Source organism: Lupinus angustifolius, chromosome LG20 (genome assembly GCF_001865875.1).
Source record: "Lupinus angustifolius cultivar Tanjil chromosome LG20, LupAngTanjil_v1.0, whole genome shotgun sequence".
In the NCBI taxonomy this organism is placed as follows: domain Eukaryota; kingdom Viridiplantae; phylum Streptophyta; class Magnoliopsida; order Fabales; family Fabaceae; genus Lupinus; species Lupinus angustifolius.
In genome coordinates this window covers 5,796,832-5,811,445 of record NC_032028.1, presented here as the reverse complement: position 1 = coordinate 5,811,445, position 14,614 = coordinate 5,796,832, and the positions used below count along the sequence as shown (strand labels likewise).

The window sequence follows — 14,614 nt, the reverse complement described above, 5'->3', positions numbered from 1 at the left end:
GAGATCTCGGGGTGAGATATTGTAATTATAACTCATAATATTTAGTGGAAAATCTCTTGTGCTGCAAGAATACTGGACGTAGCATTCGGTGGACAAAAAGGTGAACCAGTATAAAATCATTGTGTACTCTCTTCTCCCTTACCTCTTTGATTTATTCTTGTTTATTTTCTGCAATATTATCCGCTGCACTTTAACTCTTCATTTTGTAGAAAAAGTTGTTATAATTTCTAGTCAACTAATTCACCTCTCTCTTAGTTGCAATCTCAGTCTTACAAATACATCTTCAAGAAAAAAAATATCTCAATAGATTTTGATGGTACGAAGAAACATCCATAATAATTATTAAAATTTGGATGAAGTTCCTTAAGGTGTATCTACCCTTGATTAGTTAAAGTGGATTGAAATCTTCACAGACATTAGTATTTCACGGGTGAATACACTTAGTTATCCACTTTTCATAGCTCACTTTAGAGGAGGTACTCCTTACCCTTTAAAAGACTATTATATATGTAGCATTTACTACATATCAATGACAGAAGCTTACTAAGAGTAAAACATGGATCGGAAAAACAGAAACAGAAAAATGATAGCTATATACTTATATATCCCTATGCATTTGAATCAGAATCGCTGCAAGTAGCTACAACCTCACATGATATTGTAACCCACAATGATTCTAATATTCACGTAAGGTGACACAAAAGAGAATTATCATTCTCACTAATAACAAAAGTTACATGCTTAAGTATAAGTGATGAGTTTCTGTGGATATTTACCTGAGTTATAGAAACAAAGCTCTCTTCTATGCTTATCAGCACCTTCAACCATTTCAACGGGATTGATGGGCTTTACAAAATCAACATGTGGTCCCTCTGTTGAGCATAGAAGAAAACCTATCACACCACTTCATGAAAAAGAAAGATGATAAATGGGTATACAATCGCTAATATTATTATCAAGATAAATCAAAATATAAACAGGTTTCTTGATTTGGACTAGCAATTATTAAGGTATTGATTAGTTATGATGATACTGTTAAAAAATGGCAGCTGATAAAGCAACTTCAAGATCTGTATTTCTTAAATAAAATATTTTAGATTGAATCCTGTTAAGAAGGTAAAGTGACTACCTTGGATATGAAGGAACACTTATCCATGCATAATGTACAGAACCTTTGAATGTTTCTCGACAAATGAAGATCATATCTAGAATAACAAGTAAGAGGCCACATACTTTCTGCCATATTACAAACAACTCCACCAGATCGTAATGCCATAGCTATCGTCTCAAAAAATGGCATCTCTACAAGTTCCTGGCAGGACCTAAATTACAAAAGTGATCTTGTCAGTGCTTGATAATAAAATAATAATAAGCAGCAAAGGAAGAATCCTAATCTTTTAAGTCTCTATAATTTGCTTATAGCTAACCGGTTTTAGTTAAGTGGATACATTCAAAGTCAATAATTCAGCAACAAATGTTTTAAAGAAAACAATTGGAAAATGATAGTTTTGGATAAAATTCAGAGCAGCATTGCATGTAATGAAGATAGCCAATCGTTATACCAGCCAACAAAAAGCAAACTAAAGTTAATTTCCTCATAAATGGAGGGGTCATTTCAAACTTGTAGAGAATAGACCTAGTATATATGTATCAGAGTTTAAGAATTCAAGTCAACCTCTGATGAAACTTAGCAAAAATTATATTTCCATCATAAAACATTCATTTTGGTTTTCAGTGTGAATTCCAATGATATACATGCCATACTGGATATATGGGAAAATTCATCTTGAATTGAAATAGCATACCCACAGGATCTGAGGAATCAACAATGATGGCATCATACTTCCCTTCAGCAGCATATCTAAGGAATTCAATAGCTGCAAAATAAGGTGAAACAATATTGAGCGAAAATGATTATATAACCACACTTTGTAATCAGTAAATAAAAAGCCACAAAATTGTCATCTAAACAAACATAAACTGAGATCAGCAGTAAATAAAAATATATACCATCACCAACATTCAGGTGTACTCGAGGATCTTCAAACCCAACTTCTAACTCTGAAAAAAAACATCTTATAAACCTATAGAATAACCATGGCAATAATTTCTTCACATTAATGAAATATATTATATAACGTTATTTATCAAAATATGCCATAACTTACATCAATAACCATTTTATCAATATGCTTCACGGAGCTGTGGCGGACTGGCGGGATAATTCCCTCAGTATCCCACCATCTCCACTACCAACAACTAAAACCTGAATCAGCAACATAAAAATCATATATCAGATTATGAAAACAGAAAAGAAAATGAAAAAATAGCATAGAAAAGTAGATTAAATTAAACCAAAATCAATTTTAATGTGAGCAATGCAAACAAGAACTCCAACCAACATGTCTATCAAGATGACAAGCATAGAGAGAAATATTAAAGTATAACATGAAGAAGCAATCAAGCAACTATTAAACTGCTGAATACAAAAGTAAGTATGCAACTAACTTTTGCAATATGGTTTTCCCTTGGTGATGATAAAGAACTATGTTCTTAAAAAATAATTGGAACTTAAGGTATAAAAATAATATGATGGAATCCAATACAATGATAATCAGATCAAATACTTCACATTTTTGGGGACTTGATTGAACAAAGAGGAAGATGAGCTATCATCTCTTGGTAAGCACATTCATCCTTCTCAGTCAACTGAAAAAATACGATCAAGTACAAGCACTTTCCCATATGTCAATGACCGAGAACAAAAATATTATTGTTAATCACTTACATTACAGGTAAAATATAAAGAACATTGCAAGAAAAGATGTCAAACCTCAAAAATCAAGATCTCTTGGTAATCTGACTTTTCCTTGAACAAGAACATTTGCTTCTCCTGATACCAAATCAATCAGAGCATTAGTCATTACCTTATAAATTTTTCTTAGCAAATAAAAGAAAAAGGAGAGAACTATATATGAAAAGAAAAGGAAAGAAAGAAAGAATTGATATAATAAGTGGAATGGGGGAAAAGGATAATTCTCCAAAAGGCCTAAACACAAACAAGGAAAACAAGTTCAATACCATCAAACACTAAGGTCAGCATGCTTAGCCAAAAGTTTTTTTAATGTCATAAAGGAATTGTTTCCTCTAAAAAGGTCATTGTTGTTTGAAATTTACAATAATCCATAAAAAATTAAAATTAAAAAAAAATAACACTCACTTTAAAGGTTTGTAAATTTGGTAATTAAACATGAAAAAAAAACTCAATGCAATGGTCTTAAGGCAATATTATAGAAACATGGGGCAGATACAAAAGCTACATTAACACACACCTGGCCACATTGGGTTGTTAAAATAAACAACTTTCCCAGATTTCCCGTAATAAAAAGGAAAAAGTGGTAGAAAGTAATGAATAACAGTAAATTTTTCATTCAAGCAATAAGGTAGATATATTGAAATATTATAAAAAAGTAGATAGCAGATAATGGCCAAAGCAAGTTTGAGATGCTGAGAATCACTCAGAAACAACAGTGGAGTGACACTTAGCCTCAAACTCAGAAGCTGAAGGAATTTCCTTCTCTGAACCATTCCCATTACTCTCCTTCCCATCCATAATCTTCTGTCATTCCAAACCGTTTCCTACAACTTCCTCCATAAATAACCTTTTTCTTCACTGGCTCCAATCTCTGCATAATAAGCACAAGAATCATCACAAACAATTCAAATCAACAATGATAATCACAACCCAAATATCAAAAACCTATCTCCTATACTTAAGTTCATAACACACAAAATCATATCATGATACTCACAAAATCAAATAACACTGAGGGACACAAAACAATTGCACCAAGAAAACCTTCCAATAAAAAGAATCTACATTTATTATCAAATCATATATAACAAATCAGGAAAGGGTTGCTTTTATAATTTTATTTGCTTTTTTATGATAATAAATTTTGGCTTTTTTCACTGAAAAAATGAGAAGTACGGAACCTAAGCCTCTATAGTCAAAATAAAAGCAGAATGAGATTATAAGAATCTGAAGGTTGATATTACTTTCCATAACAAAATTATGGTAATTCAATATTCCAATCATCCATTCATTATTACCAGCACAAAATAATAGAAGCCTCAATCAATGAAACAATATTTTACCAACATAAAATAATACATTTATCATGCTGAAATCAAGTTATCCGATTCCCTTTCCATATCAAAGGGGACCCTCCAAAACACTGCAGGTATCCTGCGTTTTATTTAGTTTGTGCTGCAAATTATGAAATTGTGATTGAACTCCCTAACACAATGAAGCTCACTATAAAATGTATTCACTAAAAAATCGAGAAAAAAGAGTTATATGATCCACATGGGTACCTTATAGGCCAACTCAATAAACTCAGTTTATTGTCTTTCCATTTCCAATACAAAGCCAACTCGTTTGTTCAACAACAATCAAAACTTACCAAGTGGGTCCGGTATATGCACTATAATTTTTTCAATTGTTCATAAACATATATAGATTTGGATCCCAAGTTTATGGTTCTGTGCATAACCACCTCAAATTCTGAACTATATGCTATTCCATCTTCTGTAAAGAGAAAAAAGTTGCTCGTCATCTTGAACCAAAATGTTTAGTATGTCACCCATCCCTTCAGGTTTTCTTCATAAGGACAACAGTCTTCGTTTTATGTGGTATGATCCAAACTGTAAACATTGTTAATCAGAAGAGGAGAGATGTGGGTGAAAAGGTAATACTGCTAACAACGAAACCTACTGTTTTTTCAACAATAAAGTTAACTCTCTGAATTCTTACACACTTTGAAAAGAAAAGCAAGAAATTTTTGAAGGATTCCTAGAAGACTAAAGAGTTCTGAGACCCCCTACATACTCATGCTGAAATTAAGAGAATCACCAATAATTTCCAGAACAAATTAGAAGAGGGAGCTTATGGCATTGTGTTCAAAAGAAGCATTTCGAAAGAGATTTCTATCACTGTGAAAATCCTGAATAATTCTCAAAGAAAAGGGGAATATTTCAATAATGATGTTATTGGGAAAAATCTACCATGTTAACATCATTCACTTCTGTGCTGATGGCTTTAAGGGCACATGCAGCAAAACATCCATGGCTGGAAAAAGCTGAGAAATTGCACTATGCATAGCTATAGGAATAGAGTATCTTCACCAAGGTTGTGATCAATGCATTGTCCATTTTGATAAACCTCAATGTTTAATTAGACAGCAGTAAGTGGCACTTCGGGGTTCATGGAACCAGTAGTTTTCTAAAGAAATATCGACAATGTATTTTGTCAGTCAGGTGCTTAGTTATGGAAAGATGTTGCTTGAAACAATAGGAAGGAGGAAGGTCACAGAAGACATGTTGAAGAAAACTAATCATGTTTACTACCTACAATGTTGATGATGAAGGGGATACAAAAATTACAAAGAAGCTAACTATTGCGTAACTTGTGCATACAATGCCATGCCGTGGATCCACCATCAATGCAAATTGTAGTTCAAATGTCGGATGGAGCCACGGAGAGATTATCAATTATCAATACCTACTAATTCTTATGCTAGACTACTCACCAGAGATTCTGAAGCAATCCAAGGATTACACCGACTTATATAACTCAATGTTGAAATAGGATGGCAACTGATGTCTTCCAAAGATATGCTATTAATCATGAAATGAAATTTAGATTTAGCATTGCATTTGTTTTGATCCTGGGCAAAAGGCATGCAGTTTAGAGTCTGATGTGCATGCGTCTAGACCAAATTCTAATGATGATTATCAATTGAGTATAATAACTCCAACCATCATCATATTCAATGGTCTAGATCGATGCACATAAAGCAAAATGTATATTAGAAGAGTTCATCACTTATTATAAATATCCTTTTGTCCCAAATAAAACTGTGGTACATTGAAATTTGGTTTTAAATTTTAAATATAAAAACCAAGAAATGAAATTCTGTTACAGCTGCCTAGATGCTAAAAGATAAACAACAAGAAACTACTACCCAGAATTAATTGGAATCTTAACAGCAAGCAGTTCATACCACTCAGGACCAAATCCAGCAGTTTTCTTGCATCAGTTCATACCACTCATTAAAAGGTGGTTTTAAAGGTTGTCTGAAATATGTCCTTACTATTGCATGGAACTTTGAGATCACTTCATTGTCCTCAGCTGTAGTTCCACTTTCTAGTGCACAAATTTCTTGCTCTTCCTGATCTGACACTGGTTTCCTAGACCTCCGGCACAGATACTTGAACCACTTCACACCAGCAGCACAATGTGTAATTTCCTCAGGGTAAATTACTCGTTCTAGTAAATCTGTTGTAGTGTTATCACCACCATTGCAGAAACGTGAGATTGTTGCAGGCAGCACATCATGTCCTCTGGCCTGTGTTCATACTAAACCAGGTTTTAAATTTTAGATTCAGGAACTCATTTTCTTGTGTGAAGCAGAATCATGACATAGAGGGAGACCATAGCAAGCAAATATTGTTCAAAATTAGCACAGCAGCAAAACAAAGAAATACTGTAAGCCTAATGGGACTAATTCTTTTCTTTTACGTATATTGCAACTGCTCATGCAATTTTAGATCAGGTTGATGGTTAGTAAAGCCCTCCCCAAAGTTGTTATTCTAGGATTCAAAACCCTGGCGTTGTCAATATTCAATAAAGTTTGCCTCTTGTCGCAGTTCACTTCCACTATAACCAGCCACTTGAGACTTAATGGCAGTAATTCAAAAGCATGTGAAATATATTTCTCAGAACAAAAAAAGGATACATAACATTTAATCAAATAGATCTAAAACTGAATGTTTTCACCATTATACATTTGTCATTACTTCATTTTCTATACACCTGCACTCTGAATCTCTAGTCCTGCTACATATGCTTACATAAGCAAGGTGTGTCTAGCTTTTTCATTGAAATAGATGTAACATATCAGTATATCCAGGACTATTGTATGGCACATTGCCTATGAACAAACTTATTTGGCACCAAAATTCCATCAAGAACCATTGCATTTATACTCCCACAAAAACAAGGGTTTTTTTTGGATTTGAGTCACCTAACGTCAAACGGCATGAGTAGTTAGGGAGCATCGCAAAAAATAGGATAGTTCTATTATTTTTGGAATTGCATATTCTCAATCTCCAACTGCAACATATCCATGGACTGAATATTTTTTACATGTGCATATTTTATAATATAATTTTACAGTGAGTATACGTATGGCAGGATTTATTGTGAACCCATTTCGATGGTAAAAAGCAATGTTACTAACTTCACTCATTAACTTTACTTAACCATGTACAGTATGCTTTCAATGAATACTAAAATAAAAGGGGCGATAAAAAGAGAAGAGGAGTGAATGAATACCCAAGACAAATCAAAATGGCCCAGCTTTAAGTATGACCAAGGCTATGCACAATGGTTACCCTGCTCTTCAAGCTTCCCACTTTCCCCAGCTTTGGGATTAAAGGTTATCAAGTCTCAAATATACCATTGCAGTTAGGGGATTAAGGGACAACACATACATACCATCCACTTTGCATATCATCCAGATTTTACATTGAGAACTCATAATTCATACTTCAATTGCACATATATTGGCCAGCCAAGCAAACAAGGGTTTTATTCACATTTGAGTATAGGCAACTAGTGTTTGGCATACCATCCTATTTCAAATTATATTAATTGCATTTAGCAATTACAATCTTAACTATACCATGTAGTTTTATAAATGAATAACGAATCATTTAGGGACATATGGGTCAAATCTATACCATCTGTGTGAATATCATCATGACCTATTTAGGGACATTGTGATCCCAAGCATACCATCCCAAATCACAAATGAATAAAAAAAATCATGTTGCAATTGAATTTAAGAAACCAAAGGTTCCATTTTATTTTTCAAGCATCCTCATATTACATTATGAATAAAGAATTCATATCAAAATTCCATATAGTGCCATCCAAAAAATTAGGATAACTATACAGTTTTCATAGACCAAATCAAACATTTGGGTTTGTAAAGCCAATTAGAAGTTTTGATCAAATATTCTTGAATAATCAAGATTGAGATTAGAAATATCTCACTACGGCCACAAATAAAATATCAAGAAATCCACTATTTTCCTTGCATCAATTATAAAGAAATTCAAAGATTGAAAATTAAGAGAGATGTGCCATTGATTAAGGGTCGGAAAGGTCACGATGAGATCAAATTCTTTATCTCTTTATCCAACAACTGTTCCGGGCATTGAAAAAATAACCAATTATAAAAAAAGATTAAAGATTGAATGTGGAGAGAACGAAATGAATATATGTTTGTGATAAAAGGTCGGAAAAGACACAAACAAAATGATTTTTTTTTCTTTTTTCTTTATCTAGAGATTCAACCATCGCAAAAACCAAGTGAAGCAACCTAGTTAACAGAAGCAACGGAGTGATCTTGATTTTTAGGGTTTTGGGACAGTTTGTTAATTGAATGAAGATATCACTTCTGATGAATGAATTATAAAGAACTTCAAAGATTGAAGAACTCGAGAGTCGGAATGAAATTATTTATGCCTCTCTTTCTCAATTCTACTCATCAATTGTAAATATGGAATAAAGGAACAACACAACTAGGAAAGATGAAACAACACAGTTATCGATCTTCTTTATCTTCAGAGAAAGAAAGGAGATAGAAATCAAACTCTCTCTCTCTCTCTCCGTTTTTCATTCAGTTTCACTATACCATCATAATAAGTAGTGAGCGTGTTGTTTAGAGAATAACATAGAGAGGTGTGTTTATAAATAGCAACATCCACACGTAAATGTCACGCAAACTATCCAATGGGCCTAGAATGAAATATCATATCGGGCCTGTTTAAAATTAGATCTTTTACGATTTTTAATCAAGTTTATATTATTTATTATGTCAAGTTATCTATTTTGATGTCCCACATTTTTTAAATATATATTTTTCTTATAGTTAGGCATGGGAAAAAGTATTAAGTCATTAAAACTTTAATAAAATTATATTCACAATGATATTATTTATTTCAAAATATATTAAAATATGTATAATTTTAATTTCTACATTTTTAATTTTATTATTTGGTACATGTAAGTTTCAAATTTTCATGTTATGTCACCATATGATATTAATATGATTAAATCCCTAATAAACATTCTAAAGGAATACAGATTCTCTCTATTAATAGAAAGACAAGTACTTCATATTTTTAATAATAAATATGTTATTTTATTATATTTACAAAGATAGATATGTCATACTGTCATTACATAATAGATTTCATTTGATTTTTTATGAACTCGTGAGATGATGCATACTCTAAAGTTACTCTATAATGTCATTTATTATATTACAAGTAGACTTGTAAGTTATTACACGTAGACTTTTTTCACATTGCACCAAAAGGTATATATGAAAGTGATGTCATTTCTTCAACGAACCACAAGTGGACAAGAGCAATATACCAGTAGAAAACACAGAACATATCTTAAAGGTTGTTTTTTTGTAAAGAAAACTATGAATGAAGGAGTGTCACTCACACATTTCATCAAACACATGGCACCCCAATTGAAAATAAACAAGAATGAAGGAGTGTATACGTTGGAGAGCCTTGCGGAGCGGCCAGGGACGAGAAGGTGGCAGTTAGGGTGGTTAGGAGTGAGTAATGGCGCCATTGAGCCACCAAGTTGCGACTGAGTCGCCGAGTCAGAACTTCTCGAACGGGTCGGCGGTGTTGAGAACTCGGAGCACTAATTCCACCAAACTTTCTTCGCTTTCAATTTCATCTGGTCCCATCTGTTGTCCTTGAATTTTGTTTACATATAACAAGTTATATTTATACATACACCAACCTTACTCAGAACTAGAGCTGCGGAAAAGGTCTTGTTATATTTATTCCTTTTGGTAATTCTAAATGTAAAAAGGTCTCACATTATACAGAAGTTAATTAATTAAAGAATACAAGGATTAGTCCATAAAATTAATGTCCTAAGATTTTGAATGTAATGTCAAACACAAAATATATATATATATTTCTTCCGCTTATCTCATGGAAGGACATACAAATTACTTCAAGCATCTTTTGTCTAGGGAGGGTTCAACATCCGAAATTACTGATTTACATCTTGGTTCATGATGTTCAATAGGTTATTTGTTAAGGAAAGACTAAATACTGCAAGGGTTGACAGGTACTCTGCACACTTGATGTTCAAAATCCAACACTGAGAGCTGCCTAATCAGTTTGGAGTCTGGTTTAGCAAATAAAAAATGATTTAAGCAATAATTAACCTAATCAATCAAACCAAACATTCTCCATAACCTCATTTCTTAGCCTTCTTCGCCGCTAATTTTTTAACCGGCGATTTCACACTCTTAGTCTTCTTCACACTCTTCACTGGCGCCTTCTTCGCCGGCTTAGCATCCACCTTCTTCTTCACCGGCTTAGCATCAACCTTCTTCTTTACTGTCGATTTCACAATCTTCACTTTGGCCTTGGCACCACCGGATACAGCCTTCGCCTTAGGTTTGGTAACAGCTTCAGATTTCGCAACGGTTTTAGGTTTAGCTTTGGATACAACCTTCGCATTCGGTTTAGCCACGGTTTTAGGCTTCTTCGAATCAGCAACATCAGCAGCAGCTTTAACAGTAGGAGCAAGCTTGAATGAGCCTTTGACCTTAACGAGTTTTCCAGCGGCAACAGATTTCTTTAGATTGTGGAGAATAAGCTTCTTGAAGGTTGAAGGTAAATCCGTATGTTTTTCTTCGATAAACTTCGCTATCGCATATTGGCTTGAACCGGTTCTCTCTTTCAGATTCAAAATCGCTTCGACTATCATCTGAAATAAATATAAATCACAATCAATCACAGTTGATTTAAAATTTTTGCAAATGAAACACAATTTCGAAATTTCATAATGAAATGTTAATTATTACATCAGCAAAGGGAGGGTGTGACGAAGTTTTCTTCGACGACGTCGTTTTCTTTGTCTGCACAGTGGTTGACATAGTTGAAAGTTGAAACGGAACTGGTAGGTTAGGGAAAAGATTAGATGAATGAACTAAGCGTGGTGAAGATGCTATGAACACGTAAAAACTTGTATGTTTATATAGACGCGGGGGAGAGGGAAATGGTGAGCAATGATTGGTGGATATGAGGGTGGCACGGATTGAGAACCTTTGAACTATTTTAAAGTAGGAGCCCTTGGATTTGACTTTAAATTTTAATCAAACACGAAAATAATAACTTTACCTAATTTTTAACTTTCTAAACTTAGTTTTGATTTTAATTCTATTTTACAATGTAAGTGGAGCAACACCTATTAAATTTGACTCAATCATGCGTTAACAAATTGCTAATGTTGCAAATGAGAGAATTCACTCAACAATTCAATAAAGTGGACAAATTTCATTCGGGTAATCATTATATTCATGAATTAATGATAACCTTATAAGATAACAAACAACATAAATTTGAGATTATTAACTGATACTTGAAAAAATCTAAAATTATCTAGAGTTGAGTCGATCATTAACAACACCATTAAACTAAATCAAACTCAATTCAAGTGAACTAACCATTGCAACTAATTTTTCCTATGCTTTTTGTTGTCATCGTATTTAAATATAAGGTATTCACTAAGATTCCTTATTTTAAATTATATTTTAAGGAAAAACTAAAATAATCATAACAAAAAGTTTTTTAGGTGTAGTATCTATAAAAAATATATTTTTTAAATGATAATTGGTTTATGTGTTAAATAAAATCTTTAAATTATACCGTTTAGGCTAATAACAAATATAAAAGAAAATTAAAAGGCCAAAATTGTGAAATTACCTCAAGCTGTAAATTAATGGTGTAAGTAGAGTTGAAAACGAGCCAAATTGATTCAAAATAGAGTTGAGATCAGTTCAGCTCAATAAGAATTGGTTTGGCATAAAACTCGACTCGAAACAGAGTTTGGATCAGTTCAACTTGATAAGAATTTAGGGGGGAGAATGTAAAAAAAAATATTTTAATAAAACTCCCACTAGTTCCGATTTTGGGGGAGTGAGAGAGAAAAAATTATAAAAATCGGCAATACCATTGCCGATTTCAGAAAAATTACACTAGTATTATAATTTTTCAAAAAGGTGCACTAAAACCATAAATTTTCGGTCAAAGTGCACCATATTAGTGAATTTTCCCTAAATTTATGACTTTTCTTTTTGAGACCACATTCTTATTGTTGCAGAAATGGTGGCAACACCCGTGTCAATATCAATAACACCAAAATAGTATACACCATGATTAAAAATTGGGATCGATGTCATTTATAAATTGTATTAGATGATCCACAACCCCACTGTTATACTTCTCTTTGCAAAGAGCTCTCACTAAAGCTTAACTATGTCAAATATCGTGGCCTCAATTATCATATATAGTTAACGTAAATAATGATTAATACAATTATAAAATAAATGATAATTCATGGATTCATATACAAAAATATATTCAAGGTGTTAGTGTAATTATGTAAGATTTTACTAGATCCACAAAGTTATGGATTAATTATTAAGAGCAACCGAACCCTTAGAATGAATTAATTTTTTACTCAAATAGGTGAGAGGATATCATTGATAATATAAACTGAAAAACTCCTCGCACTGCCGGTTGTTAGTAATGAGTGATATGAATCCCTCACTTGCAATTTCTACGTTGTTATGGCATAAAAAATTATCCAAGTACTTTCAACTTTCGAGTATAAAAATTCATCAATATAGTAAACATTTAGGAAAAGTGGCACAACAACAATTTACTTAGATTTGGGGTACATTTTTCAAATATTACAGATTTTTTTTTGACAATGGGCAAGCATAAGCAGTTTTGAAACGATATTCTCTCCGTAATGGAGAATCCAGAGAGAAATGCTGATATGAGAAGCAAATTATTTTTTCGAGTTGAAATTATACGAAACCAAAACATCAATCATAGAAATAATAAAAGTGTATTAAAAGGAAGAACCGATTCTTACATTTCTACCAACTAATTTACAAGAATAGTCTCCAACCACATTATCGAACTCTCTTTCTACACTAATATTTAAAACTAAAAAACTCAAACCCACCTAACCAACCGCACAAATTCCAAATCCTCACTTCTTAGCCTTCTTCGCCGCTACTTTCTTCACCGGCGATTTCACACTCTTAGGTTTCTTCACACTCTTCACCGGCGCCTTCTTCACCGCCTTAACAGCAACCTTCTTCCTCGCCGGCGATTTAACAATCTTTGCCTTCGGTTTAGCACCAGCAGACACAGCTTTTGCCTTAGGCTTCGTAACAGCCTTTGATTTCACAGCAACTTTGGCAAGAGCCTTGGATGCAGTAGCGGCTTTAGGCTTAGCCACGGTTTTAGGCTTAGCTACGGTTTTAGGTTTCTTATCATCGGTAGAAGCAGCCTTCACCGAAGCTTTAACGGTAGGAGCAAGCTTGAAGGAGTTCTTAACCTTAACTAGTTTACCAGCGGCAACAGATTTCTTCAGATTTTGGAGAAGAAGCTTCTTGAAGGTTGCAGGTAGATCCTTATGCTTTTCTTCTATAAACTTCGAGATCGCAATTTGGCTTGAACCTGTTCTCTCTTTCAAACTCGCAATCGCATCAGTTATCATCTGAAATAAATAAAATAAAAACACAATCAATCAAACGAAATTGCATAGTCAATCAAAAATTACTAATTATTAATAGTAATTTCAAAAGGATACAAAAGCACGGGAATGAATTTACCTCAGCGAAGGGAGGGTGTGAGAGAGGCTTCTTAGACGACACCGTTTTCTTAGGTTTGGTTTGCGCAGTAGCGGCCATGGTTGAAACTGAATTCTAAAGAGAACTAAAGTAATTGTCAAAGAGATATAGGAAGAATTGATAGATAGATAGATAGAAAATACGAAGGAGTTTTTTGTTTATAAAGGCGTGTAGGAGAGGGAAATGGTGATCGGTGATTGGTGGAACAAGAGTGGCACGGATCGAGAATATTTGATGATTTTTAAATGATAGCCTTTGGATTGGCGCTTATCTACGGCTTCAGTTTAGTGTCAGCGGAGGTACACGGATTGAGATAGTGTTACGTGAGTTAACTATTGGTTGTTATGGATACTTTCTACTTTTTAGCCTTTGGTTTTCTGGCTAAAGGGTGGGTGTGTTTTCCGAGTTAATTTCAATGGGAAATAACATGTGATTTAGCCCATGGATTTTAAGAAGGTTTTCATGTTCTTCTTCGGCTTCAAACCAGCTTTTTAACTACTATCTATGTGGCCTATTTGCTTCATCAAATTGGGAAATATCTTCTCTGCTACTTCCATGGTGTTTTCGGACTGAATTGCGCTTTTTTAAATTGATTTTCACTTGTGCTTATAGATATTAATCGATCGAACTAACTTGATATTCGTAGACTCCTTATTTAACATAATAAGTTTGGTTTATGAAGTAAATGAGTTAAAGTTGAGAAAAAAAATTGAGATCATTAAATAAATCAATCAAACTTGTGTCAAATACTGATTGATTTTTTAGGTTTATGAGCTAACTCAATTATATAC

At 33.3% G+C, this 14,614-nt stretch overlaps 1 protein-coding gene, 1 long non-coding RNA gene and 1 pseudogene across 6 annotated transcripts; all 3 read right to left on the bottom strand.

Moving 5' to 3' along the window:
• Window positions 609-3,655, bottom strand: LOC109335427 (annotated as a pseudogene).
• On the bottom strand, window positions 6,468-7,430 carry LOC109335656. Its single transcript, XR_002106222.1, has 2 exons — window positions 7,400-7,430; window positions 6,468-7,088 (listed from the first exon to the last, which is right to left on the bottom strand). It is a non-coding gene; the product is annotated as an uncharacterized LOC109335656 (long non-coding RNA).
• Window positions 10,067-13,968, bottom strand: LOC109336744 (histone H1-like). 5 transcript variants are annotated; one of them, XM_019573536.1, is made up of 3 exons: window positions 13,806-13,968; window positions 13,205-13,690; window positions 10,352-10,498 (listed from the first exon to the last, which is right to left on the bottom strand). In XM_019573536.1, the coding sequence occupies exons 1-3, from the start codon at window positions 13,881-13,883 to the stop codon at window positions 10,367-10,369; spliced, it is 696 nt and encodes a 231-aa protein (XP_019429081.1). In that variant the 5' UTR covers window positions 13,884-13,968; the 3' UTR covers window positions 10,352-10,366. The 5 variants fall into 5 exon arrangements, with proteins under 5 accessions (XP_019429085.1, XP_019429081.1, XP_019429082.1 ...); XM_019573537.1 differs by having other exon boundaries at window positions 10,352-10,471; XM_019573538.1 differs by having other exon boundaries at window positions 10,352-10,447.

Bases quoted from the DNA above. Each gene is read 5' to 3' on its own strand.
- LOC109336744 (XM_019573536.1), bottom strand. From the start codon at position 13,883: ATGGCCGCTACTGCGCAAACCAAACCTAAGAAAACGGTGTCGTCTAAG. The intron at 13,691-13,805 runs GTAAATTCATTC...TATTTATTTCAG, and splicing joins CACACCCTCCCTTCGCTGAG to ATGATAACTGATGCGATTGC. The intron at 10,499-13,204 runs GTAGCGGCGAAG...GTAAAGAAGAAG, and splicing joins TGAAATCGCCGGTGAAGAAA to GTTGATGCTAAGCCGGTGAA.